At 49.9% G+C, this 24,451-nt stretch overlaps 1 protein-coding gene across 3 annotated transcripts in view; it reads right to left on the bottom strand.

The window, feature by feature from the left end:
• ITGAE (integrin subunit alpha E) overlaps positions 1 to 24,451 on the bottom strand; it is a 51,001-nt gene that overhangs the window by 3,569 nt on the left and 22,981 nt on the right. For 2 of the 3 annotated variants that reach the window (XM_036887246.2, XM_057501025.1), the window contains exons 3-21: positions 23,303 to 23,394; positions 18,733 to 18,800; positions 18,232 to 18,349; positions 17,859 to 17,996; positions 17,338 to 17,453; positions 16,556 to 16,707; positions 15,732 to 15,885; positions 14,946 to 15,096; positions 14,417 to 14,484; positions 13,589 to 13,724; positions 12,831 to 12,970; positions 12,352 to 12,492; positions 11,512 to 11,736; positions 10,600 to 10,730; positions 9,641 to 9,771; positions 8,249 to 8,412; positions 7,016 to 7,144; positions 3,969 to 4,042; positions 636 to 768 (exon numbers count right to left, since the gene is read on the bottom strand). In XM_036887246.2, coding sequence (XP_036743141.2) covers positions 636 to 768; positions 3,969 to 4,042; positions 7,016 to 7,144; positions 8,249 to 8,412; positions 9,641 to 9,771; positions 10,600 to 10,730; positions 11,512 to 11,736; positions 12,352 to 12,492; positions 12,831 to 12,970; positions 13,589 to 13,724; positions 14,417 to 14,484; positions 14,946 to 15,096; positions 15,732 to 15,885; positions 16,556 to 16,707; positions 17,338 to 17,453; positions 17,859 to 17,996; positions 18,232 to 18,349; positions 18,733 to 18,800; positions 23,303 to 23,394 — 2,461 coding nt within the window. The remainder of the gene's footprint in view (positions 1 to 635; positions 769 to 3,968; positions 4,043 to 7,015; positions 7,145 to 8,248; positions 8,413 to 9,640; positions 9,772 to 10,599; positions 10,731 to 11,511; positions 11,737 to 12,351; positions 12,493 to 12,830; positions 12,971 to 13,588; positions 13,725 to 14,416; positions 14,485 to 14,945; positions 15,097 to 15,731; positions 15,886 to 16,555; positions 16,708 to 17,337; positions 17,454 to 17,858; positions 17,997 to 18,231; positions 18,350 to 18,732; positions 18,801 to 23,302; positions 23,395 to 24,451) is intronic. The other variant, XM_057501027.1, reaches the window with a different exon arrangement.

Here is a 24,451-nt window from a genome sequence, read left to right as displayed (position 1 = left end):
TCCAGGAACCCATTTCCTAGGAACCTATTAAGATGGATGTAGAAAATTGTGTTTAGAAATGCTTTATCTGAAGCTTTGCCCCCTCAGATGGAAACTGAGATTAAGTCTAATCAAAGCGACTTAGATTCTCCAGTCAAGAGTGAAATGGTTTCATAATTACAGATATAACTTCAAACAGTAAAGTTTCTGATTGCTTATGATTTTAGAGAACATAATTTCTCACGTTATGATACTTTAAAGCTGCAGGATGTGCTTGGGAGAAATACTGTTTCCTAGTATCTTGCAGCTGGCTTTGTGTCTATTGATCCCAGGCTGGGCAGACTTCAAATTTCCCAGCCCAGGCTAATTTAGGAGAGATTATTTAGGTCTCAGAAACACATTTTTAAAAGGCTGCAAGCAAGGAGGAGTGACTGTGCAGCAAAATGGCCCCCTTGAGGGTTTTTAAGGCAAAGAATGGCATGACTGCCTGCATGGCGTGTGGTTGGAGGGGGTTCGTCTAATTAATAATCATTTATTGAATGAGCCAGGATGCAGCTGGAGGCAGGGAGAGCAGTTAGGATGTTGCCATGAAAAAATAGGTATGCAGAGAGGAAAAGCCATGAGGAGTGTGTTTCCAAAGCCACAGCCATAATTACCTTTCGTATACTTTTAAACTGTAAGTTTCTGGGGTAATTCAAAGCCATGCTTGTCATGTAGGAATCTTCTCCGGAGTTCCTCAGGCTAATGTTCATGGTCAGCTCCTTTGTGAGACCCACCACCAAATCCTGCCTGTAGTAGGATTTGGCAAATAGATTATGTGTTACCAGTTTATTTAATCTGGTAGGCAAATGTAATCAGTGTAGGCAAATAGATATGTGTTCCCAGTTTATTTAATCTCTAAAAGCCTCAGTGCAATACAATAGCACATTCTTAACTAACTTCTTAGATAAATTGCCTAAAGGATACATTTAGGCTACATTTTCTTCCCTTCAACATAAGCACCACCTGGACTGCCATCCCCACCTCAGTTGCTAGATGAGACAATAATAATGGCTGGCATTTCTTGACTGCACATTGTAGGACCGTGCCAAATGCTTCACATGCTCACTTAATCCTCATAATAGCCCTGTGAACTAGTACACTTAACTCTCCACTTCGTAGAGAGGGAAACAAGTAACAGCCTCAGAAGGGAGTTGGGAGAACTGGATCTAAATCCTCTTTCACCATCCATTCCCTGTGACCACAGGCAAGGTACTTCACTACACAAATTCACCCATTTCACACATATTCATGCAGTACTTTCTCTGTGCCAAGTACTCTGCTCAACACGAGATAAGCAGCCCATTGAAGCCGGCTGTCCCAACTCCTTTCTCGGCCTCAGCTCTCCCACTCACAGAATCACTCGGGCTCTTCCGACGTAAAGGCTCTGGTTTAAAACATGAATCTGTTCAGCCTGAAGAGAAAGCTTGAGGACTTGTGAAAGCTTCCTTTAGGCTGCTGAGGTACTGTGGGGCCCCAGAGTGCAGAACCACAGTCAGTAGTTGAGATTGACAGGACAACATATTAATACAAGAAACCTTTGCTAACCTTCAGAAAAGTTTGAAGATGGTATATGCAGCTCTGGAAGGTAGTATGACAGACGTTTTGTTGTTATTGTGTTGTGTCTGTTTTTATCACAGCTGAGAAGAGGATAGAGTAAAGGAAGAAGGGACAGAGACATCCGAAAGATGGCTGTCCTTGAAATAAGACAGTAGTCGGTGGGGATGGAGAGAAGGGATGGAAACCGGATTCAGCAGAGCCAAGGAGAGAGGAGTCAAGGGTGAGTCCTGGGTTTCCACCATGGATGACCGAGCGGTGCTATGCCTGATGGAGGGAACACGGAGGAAGACCCAAGGGTGGGAGCCGCCAGATGTCTGGCATAGGATGAGGGCTGCCTGTAGTTTGACAGGGTAGAGATGTGGAAATGTCAGGCGGATACACTGTTCCAGAGCCCAGGAGAGAGAGAAAGTCATTGAAATATTTAAGAGGTTCTTAACCTGAGGGCCAGGGACAGTTTCAGAGGGCCCCGGATACAAACACTTAATGTGTGCACATGTGACCTTCTACGGAGAAGAATCTGTAGTATTGCTTAGCTTCTTTCAAAATCCGTAGCCACAAAAAGGTCGAATACCACTGAGACATTTGGATGCTAACAATTAGACTCAACACTACTTTGGAAAAAAGAAGAGACTGCTTGCTCTGTACACTAGGGGGTAGTGTAGAGCCAGCTGTGAGCGCGGTGTCTCTTCACAAGGAGTTGGCTGGGAGCGGGTTTCGGCTATAACTCATTCCCTCTTGGAACCAGCTGCATCTGCTTATTAGGCTGGATTCCAAAGCACTCAGAAGTCTTGAATTGGATCTTCAGTAATTGAGATGGGCAGCGCTAAGCCGTCCACATGTGAAACACGGGTCCTATAAATGTCTCTATGAGGGCTTAGCAGGACTCCGGGAGCAGAGCCCTTCCCCACGGATGCCAAGGTCAGCCACCCGGCCTTCGGTACCATTCACTCACACAGGCACGGAGGACACTCTTTAGACCACCGCATATGCGAAACCCAAGTCACGATCTCCTCCTCTCTACCCTGCCTTCCAAAACCGTTCTTCCAAAGGCTTCCCAGTTCTGTTCTTGGCATTGCCATCATTCTAGAATTCACTGTGATCCAGTGGAACTTCTGCAGTAGTGGAAATGGGCCAGACCTGTGCTGCTCAGTATCACTAGCCATATGTGGGCACTGAGCACTTGAATGTGCCTAGTGCAACTGAGGAACTAAAGTTTTGATTTTAATTAATTTACATTTTAATAACCAAATGTGACTTGTGGCCACTGCATTGGACAGCAGAGCTCCAGATGCTCAGGATGAACTGTGGAGGACTTCTTAGACCCTTTTCTTTCTCTCACTCCCCACGTGCATCTGTCATCAGATCCTGTGGGCTCTAATTTCAAAATATAACCACCGTCATTGCTACCACCCTGGCCCACCTCACCACCACTCTTCACCCGAGTTATTGTAACAGCTCCTTACTGTCTCCCCACCTCCACATTTGCTCCTACAGTCTGTAACACAGCAGTGAGCAGGACCCTGTCAGTGCAAGAACATGCATTCCTCTGGCTTCCCAGCTCACAGTAAAAGCCCATATGAAGGGCCTCCACAGCCTTGTATGACTATTCCCTCTGCCCCCACGTTACATCTCCCTCCCTCTGCTGTGACCACACCAGTGTCCTGGCTGGTCCTCCCACCTGCAGCCGTGCTACCATCTCAGGGCATTTGCAGTTGCTTTTCCCTCAGACACCTATGTAGTTCATTCCTTGACCTCCTCCTGGGTGCACCAAGATGTCGCCTTCTCAGTGGGCCCTTTCCTGATTTAAAACCCCACCTCCACCTTGCACTCCCCCCAACCTTCCCTGCCTTACTTTTCTTCATAGTACATCTCACCAACATAAAATTCTTTATTATCTTCTCCCCCTAAAGAACCAAGAGGGCAGTGATTTTCATTGTGCTGTTTGCTGATATATCCCCAGCACCAAAGTGCTTGGCTCAGAGAGATGCTCCATAAATAATTAATGAATTAATTCAGACAAGAGGTCACGTAATTCAGAAAGTGGTTACCTCTCACTGACGTGGTCCTAGAAACAAGAAACACTGGGTTATGAAAATAGCATTGTCTGGATGTCAAGAGACCTGGGTTAAAGTCCACCAAGGACCACTGTGATCCCAGCAGGGCCTTGACTGCTGAGTCTGTTCCCTAATCTTTAAAATGGGAATACAAATTCTGTTTTGCCTCCCGCATGGTGTGGCGAAGGACACAGTGAGATGATAAATGCAAAGCCCTTTGTGGACCATGAAGGGAAGAGGGAGGAAGTGAGCAACTGATCCTCATGAGGGGTTTGGGCAGGTCACCCTGCAGGAGGAAGGTAATTGCAGAAACTATGAAGACTAGATCCAACTTACTGAGAGATGGCGGTGGCCAAATGTAGCTCAGCGACACAAAACAGCTTATTCTTGCAGGCCTTCTCATAGGGCACCTGTAAGCAAACACAGTTGGGCAGGGTCAGCCCAGGGAACCCTGCCACCCCCAGCATCCCTGCCTCATGATCGTCTCCTCAGGACTCTCCTGTCCTTCCTCCTGACTCTGAGACGTGCAGGTACAGGGAGGTAAAGGCTGACAGGCTGGGGTTGTGCCCACACGGCCCGGAGAGCAGTGAATGTGACATTTCTTGCCCTCAGAGGTAGGGGGTGACAGTCAGGGTTAGGGGCTGAGTCAGGCCTCTGCCTAAGTCAAAAATGAGGTGCCCTTCATGGCATGGCGGGCATGCCCATCCCGTTCATACTGTGTGGCTTCAGCAGCAACACTCACAACTCACTGCTTTGAACATTTTAGGAGGAAACCTATGTGAAGAAAAGCTTCCTTAGTCTTTTCAAGCAGGGGCAGGAACAGCAGGGGCTGGAATTGGAGATACCTCACCAAATACGCTCAGGGTCCTTGTCCCTGTGGCTCCTCTTCATAGGTTAAACACGCCCCTTGCAATCTTGCCTACACTAAAATGAATGCAGGAAGCCACACTGGATCTAAAAGGCCCACTCAAGGTTGAAAAGCCCTAGTTAGGTTGAAAAATCAAATTTTCTAAAGGAGCTGGGCCTCTGTTTTATTATGAAGGAAACACAGCCAGATCTTTAACTGGGGAATCTCTGGATTTATCTCTCCAGCAGCCAGGAACCACCCCCCAGCAGCTTTATGCAAAGACTATATGCAGGTCACCCAGCAGGAGGTGGAATGGGAACCCAGGGCTAGAAAGGAAACCTTCTACTTCCTGGAGAAGGAAGATGAAGTTTGCAGAAGTCAGAGCTTGGAGCTCAATCTGACCGGGTCAACAGGCTGGAGCAGGTCTTATAAGTTCTGTTTTTAATACAACCGCATAGCCTGCTCTCTTTTACCCAACCCCAGTGAAAGAGCAGAGTTAAACCACCTAGGCTCCCAGCTAGAACTCATTCTCTGGAAACATCTATGGGCCTAACATAACACCAGATAATTTCTCCTCACCTATTTTATCAGTGGAAAAAAGAAATTTTTCTAATGTTTTTTCCAGACCATCAAAGTAATAACTGATTAAGGTAAGAATCACAAATGGATGCTGTGCAGGACATGTACATCATCTCAAAGCACCCCTCCATAAACAGAGGGAAACAGCACCAGAAATGGAACAAATCAACAGGATGTGCCTCCTGGCACTCGGAAGGACACAGCTTAACTTCTGTGATATTCCTGCCAAAGGTGTACAACCTGAATCTATTCGTGAGGAAACATCAGACAAACTCGAGTTAAGGAACGTCCTATAAAATAACAGGCCTGTACCCTTCAAAAATATTAAGGTCATTTAAAACAAAGAAAAACTGAGCAACTGTTCCAATTTAAGAGAGACTAAAGGTAGGTAATGAAAAAATGCAATGAATGTTCCTAAACCAGGAAAAAAAAAAGTTTTTCTTTTGCTACAAAGGGCATTAATAGGCCAACTGGTGATATTTGAATAAAACTTATAGATCAGATAATAGCATTTTATCATTGTTAATTTCCTGATTTCGATCATTGTACTGTGGTTATTTCTTACAGAATGTCCTTGGTTTTTAGAAATATATACTGAAGTAATGGAGTGTAAAGAGACATATCTGTAATTACTCTAATGGTTCAGAAATATAAATATCCGATTAATGTCTGATTAACATATTATATATGTGCGTGTGTGAGAGAATATGACAAAACAAATGAGATAAGATGTTATAATGTTAACATTTGGGGAATCTAGTTAAAGGATGCATGGGAATTCTTTGGACTATTCTCATAACTTTTCAGTAAGCCAAATATTTCAAAATAAAAGGCTTTAAAAAACAGAATATATGTGATTAATGATAATCTGCTTATTGATGACATTTTATTACATTAGCTCTCCCAATCTTTTCTGAATCATCTTACTACCAATACCAAATTTTTTAAATCTTTATAAAATAAAGATACCATTATAAATATAAAATACAATCTCTTGCCTAAAAAAATTAAGATGACAGTTCTGTGTGTGGGGAGACCGATCTCCCTCTTCCCGGCCAGGTGAGCAAGGGAGGCGGTCCCCCTGAGTCTGCTGCTCTCTTATTCCTGCTTACTGCTTGCCACTGGTACATTGGATATTAACCAAAACTGGGAGCTAAAGGTTTATATAACTTAATTAATGTAGAGCACTTTATAAAAATATTAGATAGCTGTAACTGTCCTGTGATTACCTGGAAATATACCTGTTACCTGAAGCTTGCCTGTGCCAGCATGAACTACTTTTGTCTTTTTATTTTTATTTTTGGAGACTCAATTCATTCCACCGGACTGTAATTATTACTTTTCAAGGCTCATGTTGTCACATCTCTGATCTTGCTGATTTTCTATACCCTGAAAGACTCTTTAAATGAAGACTGACAGAAAACCCTGGGGGCCAGGCCTGAGTGGGAACAAAATCACATTAGGTATCATAAATCCAGAAATCTAGCTGTTTATTCTCCTCCTCTGATTTCCCTTAGTTATGAGGAAAGTTTCTTGCAATGTCGCTACTGGTTAGCGAGCAGGTTTGGGGGAGCATTCAGCCCAAAGGCCCTGGGCGGGTCTGGGTAGCAGGAACACCAAAACACTTCCTCTCGGTGGCAAAGAGCACGCGAGCTCCAGCCCAGCACCCACACGGGACCCCCACCGCATGGCCATCAGACACCCTTACCAAGTCGGGCAACATATTCGAATGCTTTGCTAAATATGTAGCAAGCACTTTTTGTGAACACAGGGATCTAGCCTTGGGGTTTGTTTGGGAACCTGTGTTGCCCACCAGTGAGGTCCTGGGCAAATTAACCCCATCTCAGGAACTCAGTTTCCCCATTTGTACAGTGAGGGGCCCTCGGGCTTTCTGAAAGCTCTCCCAGTCTAACATTTGGGGGATGGTTCCAAGCGAGTCCGGTCGCAGGTGAGTCACCTGGAAGATGGCAGAGGGCTCGGTGTAGAGGTCCAGGACGGGGTGGGGATGGTCCCTCCGGCCCTCGGGGCTCTGGAGCTGGTAGCTGACCTTGACACTGATGTTGGAGAAGCAGTCCTCCTCACAGAGCTGCACAGTCACCAAGGAACGCAGGGTTGCAGTTGGAGGTGGGGGGGAAGATGACAAGGACAATACTTTTAACTTTGAGTAGTCAGAATAAGAAATAAACAGTCAAAGTGGTGAGCCAGAAGTCCCACGCCGCCTTCGAGTGGCCAGGCTGAAAGGGAAGTCCCTTCAACCAAGCTGCCAAGGACTTTGGAAAAATTTCCCTTCATCTGTGAGGGCCTCAGGCCTCGTAATTCCTCTGGTCCCGACCCCGATCACAATGGGATTCTGGCCATTAGGAATTAAAAATCAACTTGGACTTTATTCAGATAGTTGAGAAAGATCTTTCTTAAAGCAGCATGGAGGACATATTAAAGAGACAAAAACCGAAGGTGAGGAGATTGCGTAGGATGCCATTTGCCAATCTCTCTGAGAGAGGCTCCCTGCCACCGTAGGAGCTCTGAGGCCCTGAGAGGTTTACGGGATTCCCAGGTGAAAACGTAGCCATGCTTTTGTTTAAGGAAGCCAAAGGCTTGCCGGAAACACTTTCTTAATCCAGTAAACAATCTGAACAGATGTGGGAACAGATGTGTAGTCAGAAGCACAGTAAAGAGTTTATTGGAATAAATGACCCTTATAGGTCCCAAATTCTGGGTCCTGTCAGCCCTGAATTCTGACATTTTTCATGTCCCTAGGTACCTTTGTCAGGGGTAAACCTGACATATGACAACTTTGTCTTCCTATTTCTAATTTCTCATGTTCAATTTTTCTGATGTTGATTCACGTAAGGGCCCTCAGCCCCACTGTTATTATCAGGCAAGGTTAAATGACACATGGGAGGGGGAGAAAGCCCTGTTATTCCTGGTTCATCACAAAGAAAAACGTCAGCAATTAGAGCATTTCCCTTTTTGTCCAGCTTCTAGGAAGCTCAGAGATATAGTGTTCAATTTTAGTTTATTTCTTTCATTCGGATTTCTAATATAATTAACTCCATTACCCATGTCATTATGTGGTTCTTGATCTATTGTGGTTATTTTAATTGCCTACTGTATTTGAGTATGCATCCTTCATTGCTCACACCTCAGATCTTTTCTCAACATCTGTGTTGTTCTAAACTCCTCCACTTACCTCTCCATCTGTGGGCATAAGCAGGAGGGGCTCACAGAGATGGGACCCACCACCCCACCCAGTAAGGTGGCCCTGACAAGCTCCCATCTCTGCACACCGCAGCCTTTTCCTCTGCTTCCCCACATCCACATCCACTGTGAAGTTCAGAGACGTCTCTCTCAGACCTGGGAATGAAGAGCAGACCTTCCTGGTGAGGGTGGAGTGGGTAATCCCTAGACAGAGGCCCCTGACCTGCCTGAAGTTCCTTATGAGACCCTCCTGGGTGGTGTCTCCACCCAGGCAGGCACTTCCCTGGTGCTGGACCAGTTTCTTCATTTCAAAGGTACTTTTCTCTTGGTCTTCTGGCACCTGGCTAGGCTCCCTCAGTGCCCTCAAGAGCGGCACAGTCCCAGGGCTGAGTCAGTCTTCCCTGGGGGAAGAAAGGCTCAAGAAGTCTGGGACTGAGAGAGAAATGAGGAAGAGGAGGAATAATTGGGAAATGGAGAGAGAAGCCAGAGGATAACAGAGCTGCAAGTACTTGTAGACTCCCTTACTGTTCAGAGCAGAATAGTGCCCAGAGAGTGAAAGACACCTGCCCAGTGTCACACAGCAACTCAGGCTCTGTGGCCTGAAGCTCTCAGCCTATATAGATCAGGAACTGATAGGCCTGTCATTTTCTGCCCCCAGATTTGATTATGGCCTTCTGCAGTAAAGCCACCCCACCTGGGACAGTGCTCTCTGGCCTGCAGGAAGAAGAGAGACCTCTCAGGGATTGTTACTGAGAGTGGTTAAACCTTGAGGACTGTTGCTGAGGGATTATTCTGGAGGGGGGCTCTTGGGTTGGCACTAAGTGCCAGGCTGTGAAAGCTATGCCTACCCTCTGCCTTCTAGAAAGTCTCCCAACCGATACCAAGAAAGGAGATAGGAAGAGAGGCCAGGCCTCTGGCAGGTTAGGCCTCTGGTCCCACCTAGGCCAGAAGACACTGTGAGAAGGGAAGGTGGGAAGATGTAAATCAAAGAGGAAGAGGAAGGGCAGTCCTCAGGAGCCCCTACACACACACACACACACACACATGCGTGGGACCAGTAGATGGAGACAGAGAAATGGCCACCTTTTTCTGAGTCTTCTTTGAGAAACTCAACCCTTCAGCCCCAAGGAAGCAATGCAATGCCCTATGCCCCTACAGGGTCAGATTAACCCTTCAGAGTGTGGACTTCACAGCAGATCACCTTTTTCTGGCAGTTCCCATTAGAGAGAACCTGATGTCAAAGGAGCTAAACTCTGATAGAGGGATTTCAAGCACCAGGACCTCCTAATACCCACCCTCCACCCCAATCCTCTTTCTCTGCCCCCTACGGGAGCCCACAGGCAGTGACCACAACCCTGGGTGGCTCAGCCAGGCTCCCTGTTACCTGACTCCGCAGCTGTGGTCACAGAGCTGATTTCAAAACACAAACCCACGTTCACGCTGCTGTTGAAGCCAATGGGCAGTGCCGTGGGGTTGAAGGTCATGGACACTTTCAGGTAAACCACAGGTCTTGAGCTAAACAAGACAGCAAAGAGGACAGTGAGAAATGAGCGAAGGACTTCTGAGTCAGTTCTTGGCTCCTTCATTCATCAGTGAATATTTATTGAGCATTTCTAATATACCAAGTGCTGTTTTGAGTCTTCATGATATAGTAGGGAAAGAGACACATCCCTGCTTTAATGGGAAAACAGACAAGCAAATAAACAAGAAGCAGTACAGGTAATGTGATGCTAAAAATAAGATAGGATACAGCAGTTTCTGTCCTGAACAAACGGTGCCATTTACTGAGAAGGGAAGCCTGAGGGGGGACAGGCTGCGGGAGGATGAGAGGTGGGTGAGAATGAGAGTCCGTCCTTAGACAAGTTAACTTTGCGGGGCCTGTGAGCAGCCGCCAAGAGGGGTGCCGAGGAGACAGCTGCGCCTGTAGCTCAGAGGAGAGCACGGGGCAGGTAGGCACTCCGTCGGCTTATTTATAGCCATGGACTTGATAATTCACTCAGAGATGGAGCACAGAACCTCTGAAATTCATGATAATCACAATAGCCATCACTGAGCACTGTGCTAAACACTTTGCATAGAATCTCTCAATCCTCGTAACTCTGTGAGGTAGGCGCTACTGTTCTTCTCAGTTATAGATGAGAAAATTGGGACCTAGAATTCATCAACCTGCCCAAGGGCACATGGTTAAGTGAGATCTGAGGTTCAAACCCAGATGGGCAGACCCCAGAGCCGGGGCCCTTAACAGCCATACTTATTCCCTCCCACCAGAGCCCGCGTCCTCACGGGGTCACTAGGGCAGGTGAGGCTGGGGCCTGGGACCCCTGAAGGCAGGCAGACCCCTACCGGAGCACAGCTGCCCGGCCCAGAGTGCCCACGGTGATGTCAGCGAGGTCGTCACCACTGAAATCTAAGCCACCAGCCACAGACGTGCCGAAGAACCGGAGTCCTGGGGCCACTGCTGAGGCTCTGATCCGCTGTGGAGGGAGAAACACAGAGTGGAGGAGGGAAAGGGGAGTCTTTCCAGTTGTACTCAAATCAGCATCATCAGCCAGGGTCCCCACCCCAGGAGTCCTCCACCTGAGGAACTGGAAAGAGGAAGGCAAGGTTTCCTGGGGCAGTGGCATTCGAATGGGGACTTGAGAGGCAAGTGGGACTAGCCAGGGGGAGTGAGGTGGGGAAGAGCAGGGTCATCTGAGGAGACGGCCAGGGGCCAGGGCAGTGGGAACAGGAGACATCTGGAAGCAAGGAGGCTTGATGCGAGGCTGGGGTGTGGGGTGGGCATGTCTAAGCAGACACAGGGTGGAAGGTGGGGCGGAGGTGGGAGCCGGGCAGGCGTGGTGGGGCTGGATTTGGGAGGCAGCTAGAATCACAGGACTTGAGGGCTGACAGGCTCTGCTGAGTGTCAGGTGTCTGAGGGAAGGACGGGGCCATGGGGCCCAGAGGTGTCTGGGAGAAGAGAATGCATTCAGTTGGGCAGTGTGAAGTGAGATGCCTCGGGGCCATCCAGGCGAGATGCTCAGGAAGATACAGGTCAGCAAGTAGACAGATGTTGCCACAATCTCTTGCCCTGCTGGAAGGATCTGGGGTAAGGCCCTGGCCTGGATTCTCCAGGTGACCTCTGTCCTTCACTGGGTACTCCCAATCCCTTGGGACCTGCCTGACACTTAGGACTGGAGCTGACCTGAGGCTCAGGCTAGCACATCTAGGGCAGGTTAGAGCCCCAGAGTGGAGACAGGAGAGAGCCCGGGGGGTCACCTGTGAAGGCCTGGTAGAGAGGCCATCCCAGCGTCCGTTGTAGATGTACACACTGCCAAAGCTGGCACCGTCATCTGCCCCAAAGCCCTCCAGGGGGGCCCCGATGACCACATCTGTGAGCTTATCCTGACTGATATCCCCCACTGTTGCCATAGCAAAGCCAAATCGGGCATCAGTGAACTCGAGGTACCCACACAGCATGTGTGCCAAGGAGAAGGAACCATCCTGTAAAGCAAACAGGCAGCTTAGTCCTTAGAAGAGGCACGTGCCCATCCTATGGCCACCCCAGGAGGCATGCTCACTGCACTTGCTGTTTCTGATTCTCCAGCAGGTAGTCTGAGGCCCAGAAAAAACAAGGGTTCACAGTGAGAGAGTGGTACCGCTGGAGTCCTCCCACCTTGCAGTTCAGGGCCCAGAGCCTGGCCCCTCTGCTCCCACAGTTAGGGGTACTGGACACGCAGTTGGGAGGCCTGGGTTCTAATCCTGGCTCTACTGCACACTTGCTATGTAAACTTGACCAAGTCTCAACTTCCCTGAGCCTCAGCTTCCTCATCAGTAAAATGGGAGTGACAGCTGCCTCCCATAGTTACTGTGAGAAAGATCATAGACAAAATGTGCTTTGTCAACTGGGCAGCTATTTGGGAGGTTATCAGCACCATGAGGTGGTGGGATGGGGAAAGTAAGACAGTGGGGTAGGGAAGGGAGTGGAGCAGCTGCCCCACCCAGCACCCCCACCCCCAGCACTGGGCAAGGCCTGCCAGGGTGCTCCCAGCCTCTGTCATTCTGCACCAGGCTGAGCAGCCACAGCTTCAGCAAGTGCAAAGATGGAGACTCTCCCACCTGCTCGTTCAGACGGTACATGTAGACTCTGCCTTCCTGCCCATGAATGTGGTAAAATGGAGCAGCCACCAACAAGAGGTCCGTGGTCCCGTCCATGTCGATGTCCACAGGGCACAGCTCAGAGCCAAAATAGGACCCTATCTGAAGCCCAGGAGGAACTCAGCTTACAGGGAGGGAGTGCTGGGGAGGCACCTCGGGAACACCTCGGCAAGGCTAGAACCCTGCTCCTGCTCTCCCTGGACCACCAGATTTGGGTCATTCCAGATCAGCTCGGTCACTGGAGCTGCACCAACCCCCACAATAGCGGGGACCAGCTGGCAGTCAGTCATGCAGGGCTGGGGCAGAGGCACTGAGCGCCTCCTGACTTCTTCCCTGGCTTGGTCCCCAACCCTCTGTGTGCCCGAGAGCCTGTCCCCTTCCCTCTGGGGCCTCCAGATCCTCCATCTATAACAGCAGGGGTGTCCTTCTCCAGCAGGTACCTGCTCTCCCTCCAGCACTGGCATGAAGTTGGTATCTCTGCCCTCCTGAAGCTCAAACACGGTCCCCCGATGTTTGTGTTGTGGAGCCCCAGCCACATAGGAGAGGCCACTGGCCTTATGCAGCACCGCCACCGTGTAGCCTGGGGGAGGGATTGTGAGTGGGGGCTCCCACCAGGCCACTACTTTGGTCCCACACTTTCCCAGCCATGCCTTCGAAGTGGCCTGGGCAGGGGGCAAAAGTGGAGAGACGTTTTCATGCTTTCAAATTCATCATCAGCTAGAGCTCCCACTCACCCACTATGGCTAGTCACACACGTGCCCCACCACACACGTGATACACACACATCATCATTTACACAGCTTCGCTCAAAATACACTCCCTCACACACAGTCAGCACCCACATCCGTCATCACACATGCAGTATAGGAGGAAGGGTCACCCATCACTATTAGTAACATCGAGGTCACACCTCCCTAGGCAGCTGCCCTGGGCCACCCCGAGCTTCGATCTGCACAGGCCTTGTCCCCACCCAGGTGGCCCTCCCTAATTCTCAGCCTCAGGGTCCCTAACCAGGACCCAGCCCTCAGTCCATGTGACGACCAGGACCTTGCCCGTCTAAAAAGCCTAGTGCAACTTAATGCACAGCCTCAGCATTCCTGCCCAGGCCCCGCCCCACCCAGGAGTCTCCCGGCCCCGCCCTCCACAGGTGGTTTCCTGGCCACGCCCCCACCCTGGTTGTCTCCAGGTCCCGCCTCACCCAGGTAGCTGTACTGCGCAGTCTCAGCTTTCGCTCTGGTCTGGTTCAGGAAGCGACCTTGGCAGCTTTTCGTGTCATAGACTAGGGCGCCCCCCGACCAGTTAAAGGCCCCCACGGCACCGAGCAGCACCTGCCCCTGCAGGAGACCAGGGTTGGAGGCCATCTGAGAGGCAGGGACCTGTGGCCATCCACGGGGGCTGCGGGTCTACCTGGCAACGCAGCAAACTTTGAGGGAGCAGGGCGGTGTTCAGTCGCCCCATGGCCTCCTGGCCAGGTACACTGGAGGAAATGAGGTAGCAAACGCTGGGTTCCTGCCTCGTACCAACGACCCTGTGGGGGCAGCCACCCCTCCAGTGCCGGACAGCCCTAGGGCAGAAATCCAACGCAGGGCCCCAATGTTGAGCATTTAAAGAAGTATGATTGAGCAAAACAGGGCTCATTTCCTCTGTAGAGGTGGACTGCCTGTGTTGACCGACTGCCCACCATGTTCCGCCACACACAAGGATGTGTCCTCACCCTCCTTGTTCCCCATCCCATCCATGAGAAGTATGCAACTCAGCGGCAAGCCTGCATTCAGGGGACTGCTCCGTCCCTGAGCACACAGAACAGAATGACCTGCTGTAATAAATGTGGCCACACTTTGGTCCAACTTAAAGGTCTAGATTAGGGTGAGCAAGCAGAAGCATTTTCCTTTATCCTAGAATGGTCCTTCAGAGGCATCCCCAAAGGCAGCCAGAGCCCTGCACTATGAGCCAGGGTCCCTGAGTCCCTGGGTGTCACTGGGTCCCCTCCTTTATGGCGAATCGACCCAGTGCTGTGGGCCCCTACCTCGTCCAGGATGTGGGCGCTGAACCCGATCTGTGCCAGCTGGTAGTGGAGGGCATCTCCAGAGGTGCCTGGAAGCCAAGAAGGGCTGAGATGAAGGGAGAAACCAAAGCAGGGAAGGGCCCAGCTAGACCTCACCCTCAGCATAGTGAGACGTGCTCCAGGCTGTGAGAAGAGACATGGGTCCTGCTCTAGCAGCTACTGGCAGAGTAGGTTTGAGCAGGTCACCCTCTTTCCGGGCCCCAGTTTCCTCATCTGTGAGCTCCTAAGAACAGGAACCATGCCCTAGTCATCCTTTCTCCAGCACCAGAAAGAGCTTCCCATGAGGGCTTCATGGAATTTCAGGGAAGGGAGGAGGGCTGGCCACACTGTTGCCTTTTTAGAGATGGAACAGCTGAGGCTCAGAGAGGTGATGGGGTTGTCTGGAGTGTCACCTAGAGGTAGGATGGGTGGGGCTGGAGCACGGGTGCGGGCCCCCTGCTGAAGGCCAAGGCAGCTGACGCCAGGTGGCCAGGACCCCCAGAGCCCTCACCTTCCATGTGAATGATACTCTGCTGCAGTTTGCTCAGTAGCCCATCCAGCGCCGTGTAGTTGGTCACAGTGAAGGCATGGGTCTCATCAGGGTCTGAGGCGATCATCTTCAGTTCCCTGTTAGTCTTAGCGTTCTTAAATGCATCTCCCACCTGTACAGAGGCCCTGGCTCAGCAGGTCAGCACTATGAGGGCTGGCTGGCTCCTGAACCTGAAAGGCTCTCCAGGCCCAGGAAGAAGGCTCAGTCCCTCTGCCTGGCCTTCAGGGCCCTCCATCCCCTGCCTCCTCCTCTCCCTGCTCCCTGTTCCACACCACACACACACACTCTGGGCCCAGTTTTAACAATCTGTATGTGTTTTCCTGAGCACACCAGGCTCGTTCCCACCTCTGCACATGCTGTTCCCTCTGCCTGCAGAGCCCTTCCCACCCCACTGTGCCCTAGGCCACCTACTCCTGTTTGTCCTCCAAGACTCAGCTCTGCACCTTCTCCTCCAGGACCCTTCCCTGATGGCTGTCCTGTGGGTGGAAGTGTCTCTGCCCTCCCCATCACTGCTGTGAACTAGGACCTGTGACCACCGCTGGCAAATGGGCCCTCTGTGGGGTGACCCTGTGGGGGGTGGGGGAGTGGGGGTTGTGGGGACTGGGAGGAGAGAAGGTGGGGAGTGCCTGTGAACACAGCAAGGTTGGCTAAGCTGCTCACAGAAGCCCCTGTCAGGAGCCTGGCTCCTCCCTACTCCTGCTGGACAGGGTCAGGCAGTGCTCCCCCACACAAGCTCCTGGCACTCACCCCAATGGCAAAGCGCTCCACATTTCGCATCTTTGGGGAGTTGATGACATTCGTGAGGTTGAGGGGATCCCTAAATATGTCCCCGTCAGTAAGCACCACAATGACTTTGTTTGCTTTTTCCCTGGAGCCGTGGCTTGGTGTGAAGATGTTGTCTCTAAGTAGGGGAAAGTAAATGAAGAAGAGAATTTTGCCAGAGGGATTTGTGAGCTCTGGGGAGCTTCTATGCATTGAGCTGCTTTAGAATCAGATAGGATTAAGGAGCCCTCCCAAAAGGGGAACAAAGGCCCAGAGAGGGGTGGTGATGGCCCCTTCAGCACACAGCAGGGCTGGGCAGAGGTGAGGCTGCAACATGGCTCACCCCTCAACTCCCAACAGGAAGGTGCTGGAAAGCAAGCACTGTACATATTTTAACCCATATAATCTCCACCAAACCCTCTACAGCAAGTAGGATTATTTTTCTCACCTTAAAAGTGAGAAAACTGAGGCACAGAGTTTAGGGCGCTGGCCTGTCTCCCAGGTATAAACTGGAGCTGGGATGTACACCCAGGCAGCTGCTGAGCCCTTCCCTGGAAGCAGGGTGCTACTGCCTCGCACAAGAGGAGTCTGAGGACGAATTTTTGGAGGACTGTCCTGGGGTATCATCCATCAGCCAAGGCTAGACTGAAAGATGTCATGTTCCCCTGTCAGCCAAGGAAGAGCTAGAACCCTGATCCTCTCCTCTTCACAGTTCTGCCCAGCCACCTCTCCAGGAGTGATGACCCAGAGTCTCCGGGCAGGCCAGCACCCAGTAGGTGCTCAGGTATTTCCACTTCCCTCACACTCACAGGACATGCTGTATGGCGGAAGCAGTCTTGGTGACACTCCCCACTTGAATGACGTCCTTCACTCTGTTGAGGGAGGCCATCACATCCTGGCTGTACTGAAGGTCAAACTCAGTCTGGATCACATCCCCGTATTGCACCAGGGCAAAGTTGCACTGGAGGGGAAGGACGGGGGTGGGAGGAGGCTGGCAGAGTCACCATGCCCAAAACCACCTCCGCCCCTTAGATGACTGTCCTGGATGCAGTGGAAGAATTCACTCATTCTTCCTCCATCTCCAGGCAGGAGGAGATGCTAAGGCAGAGGGCAAGCAGGGGTGGAGGAAGGTGTGATAGTAATGGCTTCCAGGGAGTCACAGATGTCTCCCTGAATCCACGTGCCCATGTAGTCCCTTTCCCCCATAGTGACTATGGGATTGGCCATGTGACTAGCTTTGGGCAATGGGACATCAGCAAATGTGATACAATCAGAGACTTGAAGGTGGTTGAATGCATTGCATTCCTGCCCCCATGGAATATTACAGCTGGGAAAAAGTTGGGTGGGCCTGCTGGAGTCCTAGGGCCCTGACAAGCAAGGCCATCTCAGGCCATCCAGTCAAGCAACCAAGATGCCTACAGCTGCAGGAATAACTCCAGGCAAGACCAGCAGAAGAACCACTCAGCTGAGCCCAGCCCAAATAGCTGACCCATAGAACTGTGAGCAAACAATGGCTGTTGTTTTGAGGTGTTTTGTTCACAGCAATAGGTAACTGATCAACTGTGTGGATCTAGCTTTTGGGGAAGCCCACCTCAAAGCACTTCTCATAGAAGTTCGTCATCATGTTGGTGATGAAGTCTTTGGCTCTCTGGAAGTCTAGGGGATCAATGCTTCCTGAGCCATCTAGGACGATGGCAATCTCAGTGCCTGGGCCAAGACAGGGAGCAGGTCAGGAGAGGGCAAGGAATTTGGGGGCAGTAATGAGGATAGCATACCCTGTCCTAACGGTACCCACCCCACTCAAGCCCCAAAGCTCAGTTCAGCGGGAGATGGTGAAGCTCCCATGAGTGGAGCCTTTGCTTCAGAGGCAGAGGGAGAGCCAGAAACTGCTCAGGCTCTGACCTGCTGTGTGAGTCACTCCCATCACTCCAGCTCTCAGGACCTGCTTGTCCATCTGTCAGATGGAGGAGGGCAGAGCTGGGACTGGCCAGGCCTGGAGAACACAGCTACTGCTCCCCATCTCTCAGGTCTAGGCACACCTCACCCCTGGAGGTCAGCAGCCTAAGGGTCAGCTCTGACGGTCTGCAGGAGCAAGCCAGAACTGCTTCTCACCAGCTGTTTCCTCCTCGTCCTCTTCCTCCTCCTCTGCCTCCAGAGCCCGGCGCCACCTGGATGTATTCTCTGTGCTATGTTTTTTGTTCCTGTAGCAATCTTCAACATCCACACATGCACTGGGATCCAGGATTTGTTCTTTTAGAAAAATACGCATGGAAGAACTCAAAATCAGACACCCTCCTTATTCATCTCCAGACAAGCCCACACTTAGCTCTGCCCTGATTCCCTTCATTGGGGTTGGGGGAGTCTAGGCTGGCCCTCCCCTCTCTGCACCTCTGTGTCCCTCTGTATCTGCTGTGGGCTGGTGCCTCCTTTTGGAGACCGGAAATCTCCTCAGAGCTGTCCAAGGCCATGAGTGCCCAATCCTTACCAAGGTTGAAGAAGCAGACCTGGGCCTGGAGATGGAAGTTGGGGGCCAGTAAGCTGCAGGAGCCTGTGAGTTCTGAACTGAGGCTGTGGGGTCGCCGGGCCAGCACTTGAATACAGATCTGGGGGAGAGGGGGAGTGAGGGAGAGGAAAGCCAGGATTGCCCTCAGCCCAAGCCCCCTAATCACAGCCACACCATCGCCCCCATGCCAGAACCAAGTGTCTCAACCAGGCAGGGGATGCAGGAACAGCTTGCTCACCCCTCACCAGGGCTAGGAGCCAGTGCTGGGGTCAAAGCTGATGTCTGCACCAGAGGCAGTGTGCTGGGTCACATGGAACAGCCAGGTCAGAGCCACCAGCAACCTTGGGCTTGGCACCAAGGAGACAGCTGGGCTCAGCCCCAAGAATAACATGCCGGTCAGGACTCCGTATCAATACCTGTCAGCCACAGAGGTTAGCACCAGCCTCCCAAAGTCCTCTGTCCTTCTGCCCCACACACACTCACCAAAATACCGTGGTGGTTCCGGACAACTGTCACGCCCCGGTGCCTCCCCTTTGGGATGGGGACATGCTCTGAAAGAGTTAAGCCCAGGTAAGGAGGGAGGGAGGCTGGAGGCTGCCCTGGAGCCAAGGGCAGAGCACATGGCGCCCCCTTGGTTGGTGCCCCATGAGAAACCATCAGCCACTTTAGAGGCTTCTAGAAGCGGGATGGGGGAGGCTTTTCAAGGACAGGCCTGGACACACCTTGGGCTCATTCACTGATGCAATCAACATCATCACTAAATGTTCTGTGGTGTTCTGTGCCTGGCCTTGTGCCAGATGGTGATGGGGATCTAGACAGGCAGGCCTGTGCTTTTCCTCCAGGGGCCCCCAGGCTGGTGGGCCCAGCAAGGGGTGCAGTACTAGCTGCTGGCCCCAGCAGTGGCTGGCGGGTGTGCGCAGCACCAGAGAGTCAAGCAGGATGCCAAGGGACTGGCTGTATGGACCAATGAACACTCCACTCTCAAAAATTCTGTCTCCAGGAAATCTTTTTTTTTTTTTATTCTAACATTTTGGCTTTATTAACCATTGCTTTCTGGGTCTAAGAAATGACCATATACTACATACAACAAACTTTATCTTAAGGGACTGCTTTGTCAGACTCAAAGGCTATAGGGACACAGTATCTATTTATTTATTTATTATTAAGGTATGATTGATATACACTCTTACGAAGGTTTCACATGAAAAAACAGTGTGGTTACTACATTTACCCATATTCTCAAGTCCCCACACATACCCCAATGCAGTCACTGTCCATCAGTGCAGCAAGATGCCACAGATCCACTATGTGCCTTCTCTGTGCTACACTGTTCTCCCCGTGATCCCCCCCACCATGTGTACTAAACATAATACCCCTCAGTCCCCTTCTCCTTCCCTCCCCACCTGCCCTCAAACACCCCTCTCCTTTGGTAACTGCTAGTCCCTTCTTGGAGTCTCTGAGTCTGCTGCTATTTAGTTCCTTCACTTTTGCTGCATTGTTATACTCCACAAATGAGGGAAATCATTTGGCATTTGTCTTTCTCCACCTGGCTTATTTCACTGAGCATAATGTCCTCCAGCTCCATCCATGTTGTTGCAAATGGTAGGATTTGTTTCTTTCTTACGGCTGAATAGTATTCCATTGTGTATATGTACCACCACTTCTTTATCCATTCATCTGCTGATGGACACTTAGGTTGCTTCCCTATCTTGGCTGCTGTAAAAAGTGCTGCAATAAACATAGGGGTGCATATGTCTTTTTGCATCTGAGAAGTTGTATTCTTTGGGTAAATTCCAAGGAGTGGGATACCTGGGTCAAATGGTATTTCTATTTTTGGTTTTTTGAGGAACCTCCATATTGCTTTCCATATGGTTGAACTAGTTTACATACCCATCAGCAGTGTAGGAGAGTTCCCCTTTTTCCGCATCCTCGTCAGCATTTGTTCTTAGTCTTTTCGATGCTGGCCATCCTTACTGGTGTGAGGTGATATCTCATTGTGGTTTTAATTTGCATTTCCCTGATGATTAGTGATGTGGAGCATCTTTTCATGTGTCTGTTGGCCATCTGACTTTCTTCTTTGGAGAACTGTCTCTTCACATCTTCTGCCCGTTTTTTAATCGGGTTATTTGCTTTCTGGGTGTTGAGGCGTGTGAGTTCTTTATATATTTTGGATGTTACCCCTTGTCGGATATGTCATTTACAAATATATTCTCCCATACTGTAGGATGCCTTTTTGTTCTGTTGATGGTGTCCTTTGCTGTACGGAAGTTTTTTAGTTTGATGTAGTCCCATGAGTTCGTTTTTGCTTTTGTTTCCCTTTCTCAAGGAGATATGTTCAGGAAGAAGTTGCTCATGCTTATATTCAGGGGATGTTTGCCTATGTTGTCTTCTAAGAGTTTTATGGTTTCATGACTTACATTCAAGTCTTTGATCCATTTCGAGTTTACTTTTGTGTATGGGGTTAAACAATAATCCAGTTTCATTCTCTTGCATGTAGCTGTCCAGTTTTGCCAACACCAGCTGTTGAAGAGGCTGTCATTTCCCATTTGTATGTCCATGGCTCCTTTATTGTATATTAATTGGCCATATATGGTTGGGTTTATATCAGGGCTCTCTAGTCTGTTTCATTGGTTTATGGGTCTGTTCTTGTGCCAGTATCAAATTGTCTTGATTACTGTGGCTTTGTAGTAGAGCTTGAGGTTGGGGAGCATAATGACCCCAGCTTTATTTTTCCTTCTCAGAGTTGCTTTGGCTATTCGAGGTCTTTTGTGGGTCCATCTGAATTTTAGAACGATTTTCTCTAGTTCATTGAAGAATGCTGTTGGTATTTTGATAGGAATTGCATTGAATCTATAGATTGCTTTATGCAGGATGGCCATTTTGACAATATTAATTCTTCCTATCCAGGAGCACAAGATGTGTTTCCATTTATTGGTATCTTCTTTAATTTCTCTTAAGAGTGTCTTGTAGTTTTCAGGGTATAGATCTTTCACTTCCTTGGTTAGGTCTATTCCTAGGTATTTTATTCTTTTTGATGCAATTGTGAATGGAATTATTTTCCTGATTTCTCTGTTAGTTCATTGTTAGTGTATAGGAATGCCACAGATTTCTGTGTATTAATTTTGTATCCTGCAACTTTGCTGAATTCAGATATTAGATCTAGTAGTTTTGGAGTGGATTCTTTAGTGTTTTTTATGTACAATGTCATGTCATCTGCAAACAGGGACAGTTTAACTTCTTCCTTGCCCATCTGGATGCCTTTTATTTCTTTGTGTTGTCTGATTGCCGTGGTTAGGACCTCCAGAACTATGTTGAATAAAAGTGGGGAAAGTGGGCATCCTTGTCTTGTTTCCGATCTTAAAGGAAGAGCTTTCAGCTTCTCCCTGTTAAGTATGATGTTGGCTGTGGGTTTGTCATATATGGCCTTTATTATGTTGAGATACTTGCCCTCTATATCCATTTTGTTGAGAGTTTTTATCATGAATGGATGTTGAATTCTGTCAAATGCTTTTCAGCATCTATAGAGATGATCATGTGGTTTTTGTCCTTCTTTTTGTTGATGTGGTGGATGATGCTGATGGATTTTCGAATATTGTACCATTCTTGCATCCCTGGAATAAATCCTACTTGATCATGATGGATGATCTTTTTAATGTATTTTTGAATTCGGTTTGCTAATATTTTGTTGAGTATTTTTGCATCTATGTTCATCAGGGATATTGGTCTGTAATTTTCTTTTTTTGTGGTGTCTTTGTCTGGTTTTGTTGGCCTCATAGAATGAGTTTGGAAGTATTCCCTCTTCTTGTACTCTGGAAAACTTTAAGAAGGATGGGTATTAGGTCTTCACTAAATGTTTGATAAAATTCAGCAGTGAAGCCATCTGGTCCAGGGGTTTTGTTCTTAGGTAGGTTTTTGATTACCAGTTCAATTTCGTTGCTGGTAATTGGTCTGTTCAGATTTTCTGTTTCTTCCTTGGTCAGCCTTGGAAGGTTGTATTTTTCTAGAAAGTTGTCCATTTCTTCTAGGTTATCCAGTTTCTCTCCCTCCTGCCAGTGAGCTGGGGTGGGGTAAGGGCTTGGGTCCCGCTGGGCCACAGCTTTGGTACATTACCCTGTTCCATGAGATCTGGTCTTTTCTCCAGGTGTGTGCAGTCTGGTGCAGTCCTCTTTCCTGTTGCTCTCTCAGGATTAGTTGTATTAATTATATTTTTGTATTATATGTGGTTTTAGGAGGAAGCCTCTGTCTCACCTCTCACGCCGCCATCTTTAATCCTCTCCAGGGAATCTTACTGCCCTAGAACCCCAGGCAGAGCTGTAGCTCCTTCATCTCCCTCCCACTGTGGGCCTCAGGAGACTGTTTTGAACTGCAGGGTCACCCAGCTGGACTGAGTCCCCTACTGAGGCAGAGATCAAGGCTGCTGAAACAGTGCCTCCCACAGAGACACAACGGACTCTGCCCTACACAGCCAACGGGTCTTCGGCAAATGTGGGCCTGGAGTTGGATTGGGTGAGTTGGTTAATGAGCGAATTAGGCCCATTCACTTGTTCATTCGGGCAGCATTTTTTGAGCACCTAATATATGCCAGGCCCATGCTAGATGCTAGGAGGGCCACAGTTAGATTGGGAGGGGAAGGACTGGATTCTGCTGAGGCAGGACAAGGTGGGAGAGGTGGTGCTGGGTTTGCCAACTGTGGGGCTGCTGACAGACACCTGCCCTGAGTCATACTGGTAACCAAAGGGTTCCCTAAACTGCAGCTTCCTCTCCAGTCAGACAGTGGGGTTTTGAGGATTAAAAGTGAACAGAGCACTTGGCAGAGCACCTGGCACATCTGGCACATGGCAAGCATTAGTAAAGTGTAGGTGTAATTTAGGGTCTGGGCGGGTGGGCTGGGCTGGGACTGAGCATCGGGACAGAAGGGCTGATGTGAGTGGTGCAGGAATCGAGGGCAGAGGAACTGGACGAGGTGAGGCTGGGTGGGACGGTTTGGGCTGGATGAGTGGAATTCCTAGAAAGGAGGTCCTGGGAGCCTCTGCTGGAGCTGGAGCTGACTTACCTACTGGTTGGCACTGGATCTCCTCCTGGCTGAGAGAACATCGATGCAGGGGCACTGCTGTCCTGTTGCTTCTAGGGCTGGTGACCAGGAGCCTGAGTAGGGGGGGTGTTGAGCAAAGTTGAGCTGGTCAGTGATTCCCTTCTTCTCCCTGCCCACCCAGGCACAGTCTGCCCATTTCAGGCTCACAGGGTCCCTGGGAAACTATGGAAGACACTAGAGAAGGCAGGCAGGCTCCCAGCCCAGAAGAACAGACTCTTCATTACGTGGGAAGCATTTGCTCAGCCTCTACCTTGCACAACTCCAGGCAGGAAATGGTTAAATGCATCCCCTCCTTGCCTGCTGGCCCGCCAGGGCAGAGACCAGGTGGCACTGGTGGTAAGTAGAGCTGATCTGCTCTTTGTTGGCAGTAGGGGGAACCAGGAAGCCACCAGCAGCACAGTTTGTTCTGTTGGAGGCAATTCTGGCCTCCTGAGGACCTGCCCCACCTGGCCTCAGTGACCGTACTTCCTGAGAAGAGCACACTGGTGCCCCCTTCCTATAAGGCAGCCCCAGGAGATGTGATTTGCAATGGTAAATCTTGCCCTCCACCCTGGGCCAGGCAGGACAACAGAGTCCAGTGTCAGCCTGAGTATTGTCACTATCCACATTGCCCAGGGAGGATTGAGCTGCCCTAAGACAGGGAGTGAGCTCCTCACCCTAGGGGGTGTGAGTAGAGGTAGTGGGTACTGGGGAGGGAGCTGGAGGCTGGGCTTGGTACCAGTGAACCAAGTCCAAGGTCTTTATGCTGAGGGAGGTAGGAAGCCACAGAGGACTTAATAAAGAGGAAGTACACACAGTAGTCTGTACTTTCCAAAGGTCATGATGGGGCTACAGTGGATCGGGGGCAGGAATGAGGACTGTCTACTTCCTCATCTCCCGTCACTCTATCACAGTTATGAAGTAGATCATTCACTTATCTCCAAGCTTTATGGAATAATCATAAAGTCTACCCCAGTTTGTGGCCCCACACAACTAAACCCACCCCCAAGCTGACTTCCACCCTCAGACACCAATCCTGTCAAGGTCACCAGGGGTCCGCACATCGCCAAATCCAATGGACACCTTTCTGTCCACATCTTCCTGAACCTCTCAGCAGCCCTGGACATGAGT

This window comes from Manis pentadactyla, chromosome 4 (assembly GCF_030020395.1).
Source record: "Manis pentadactyla isolate mManPen7 chromosome 4, mManPen7.hap1, whole genome shotgun sequence".
Taxonomy (NCBI): Eukaryota; Metazoa; Chordata; class Mammalia; order Pholidota; family Manidae; genus Manis; species Manis pentadactyla.
The sequence above is the reverse complement of the archived record's forward strand: the minus strand, read 5'-3'. Positions and strand labels throughout refer to the sequence as shown.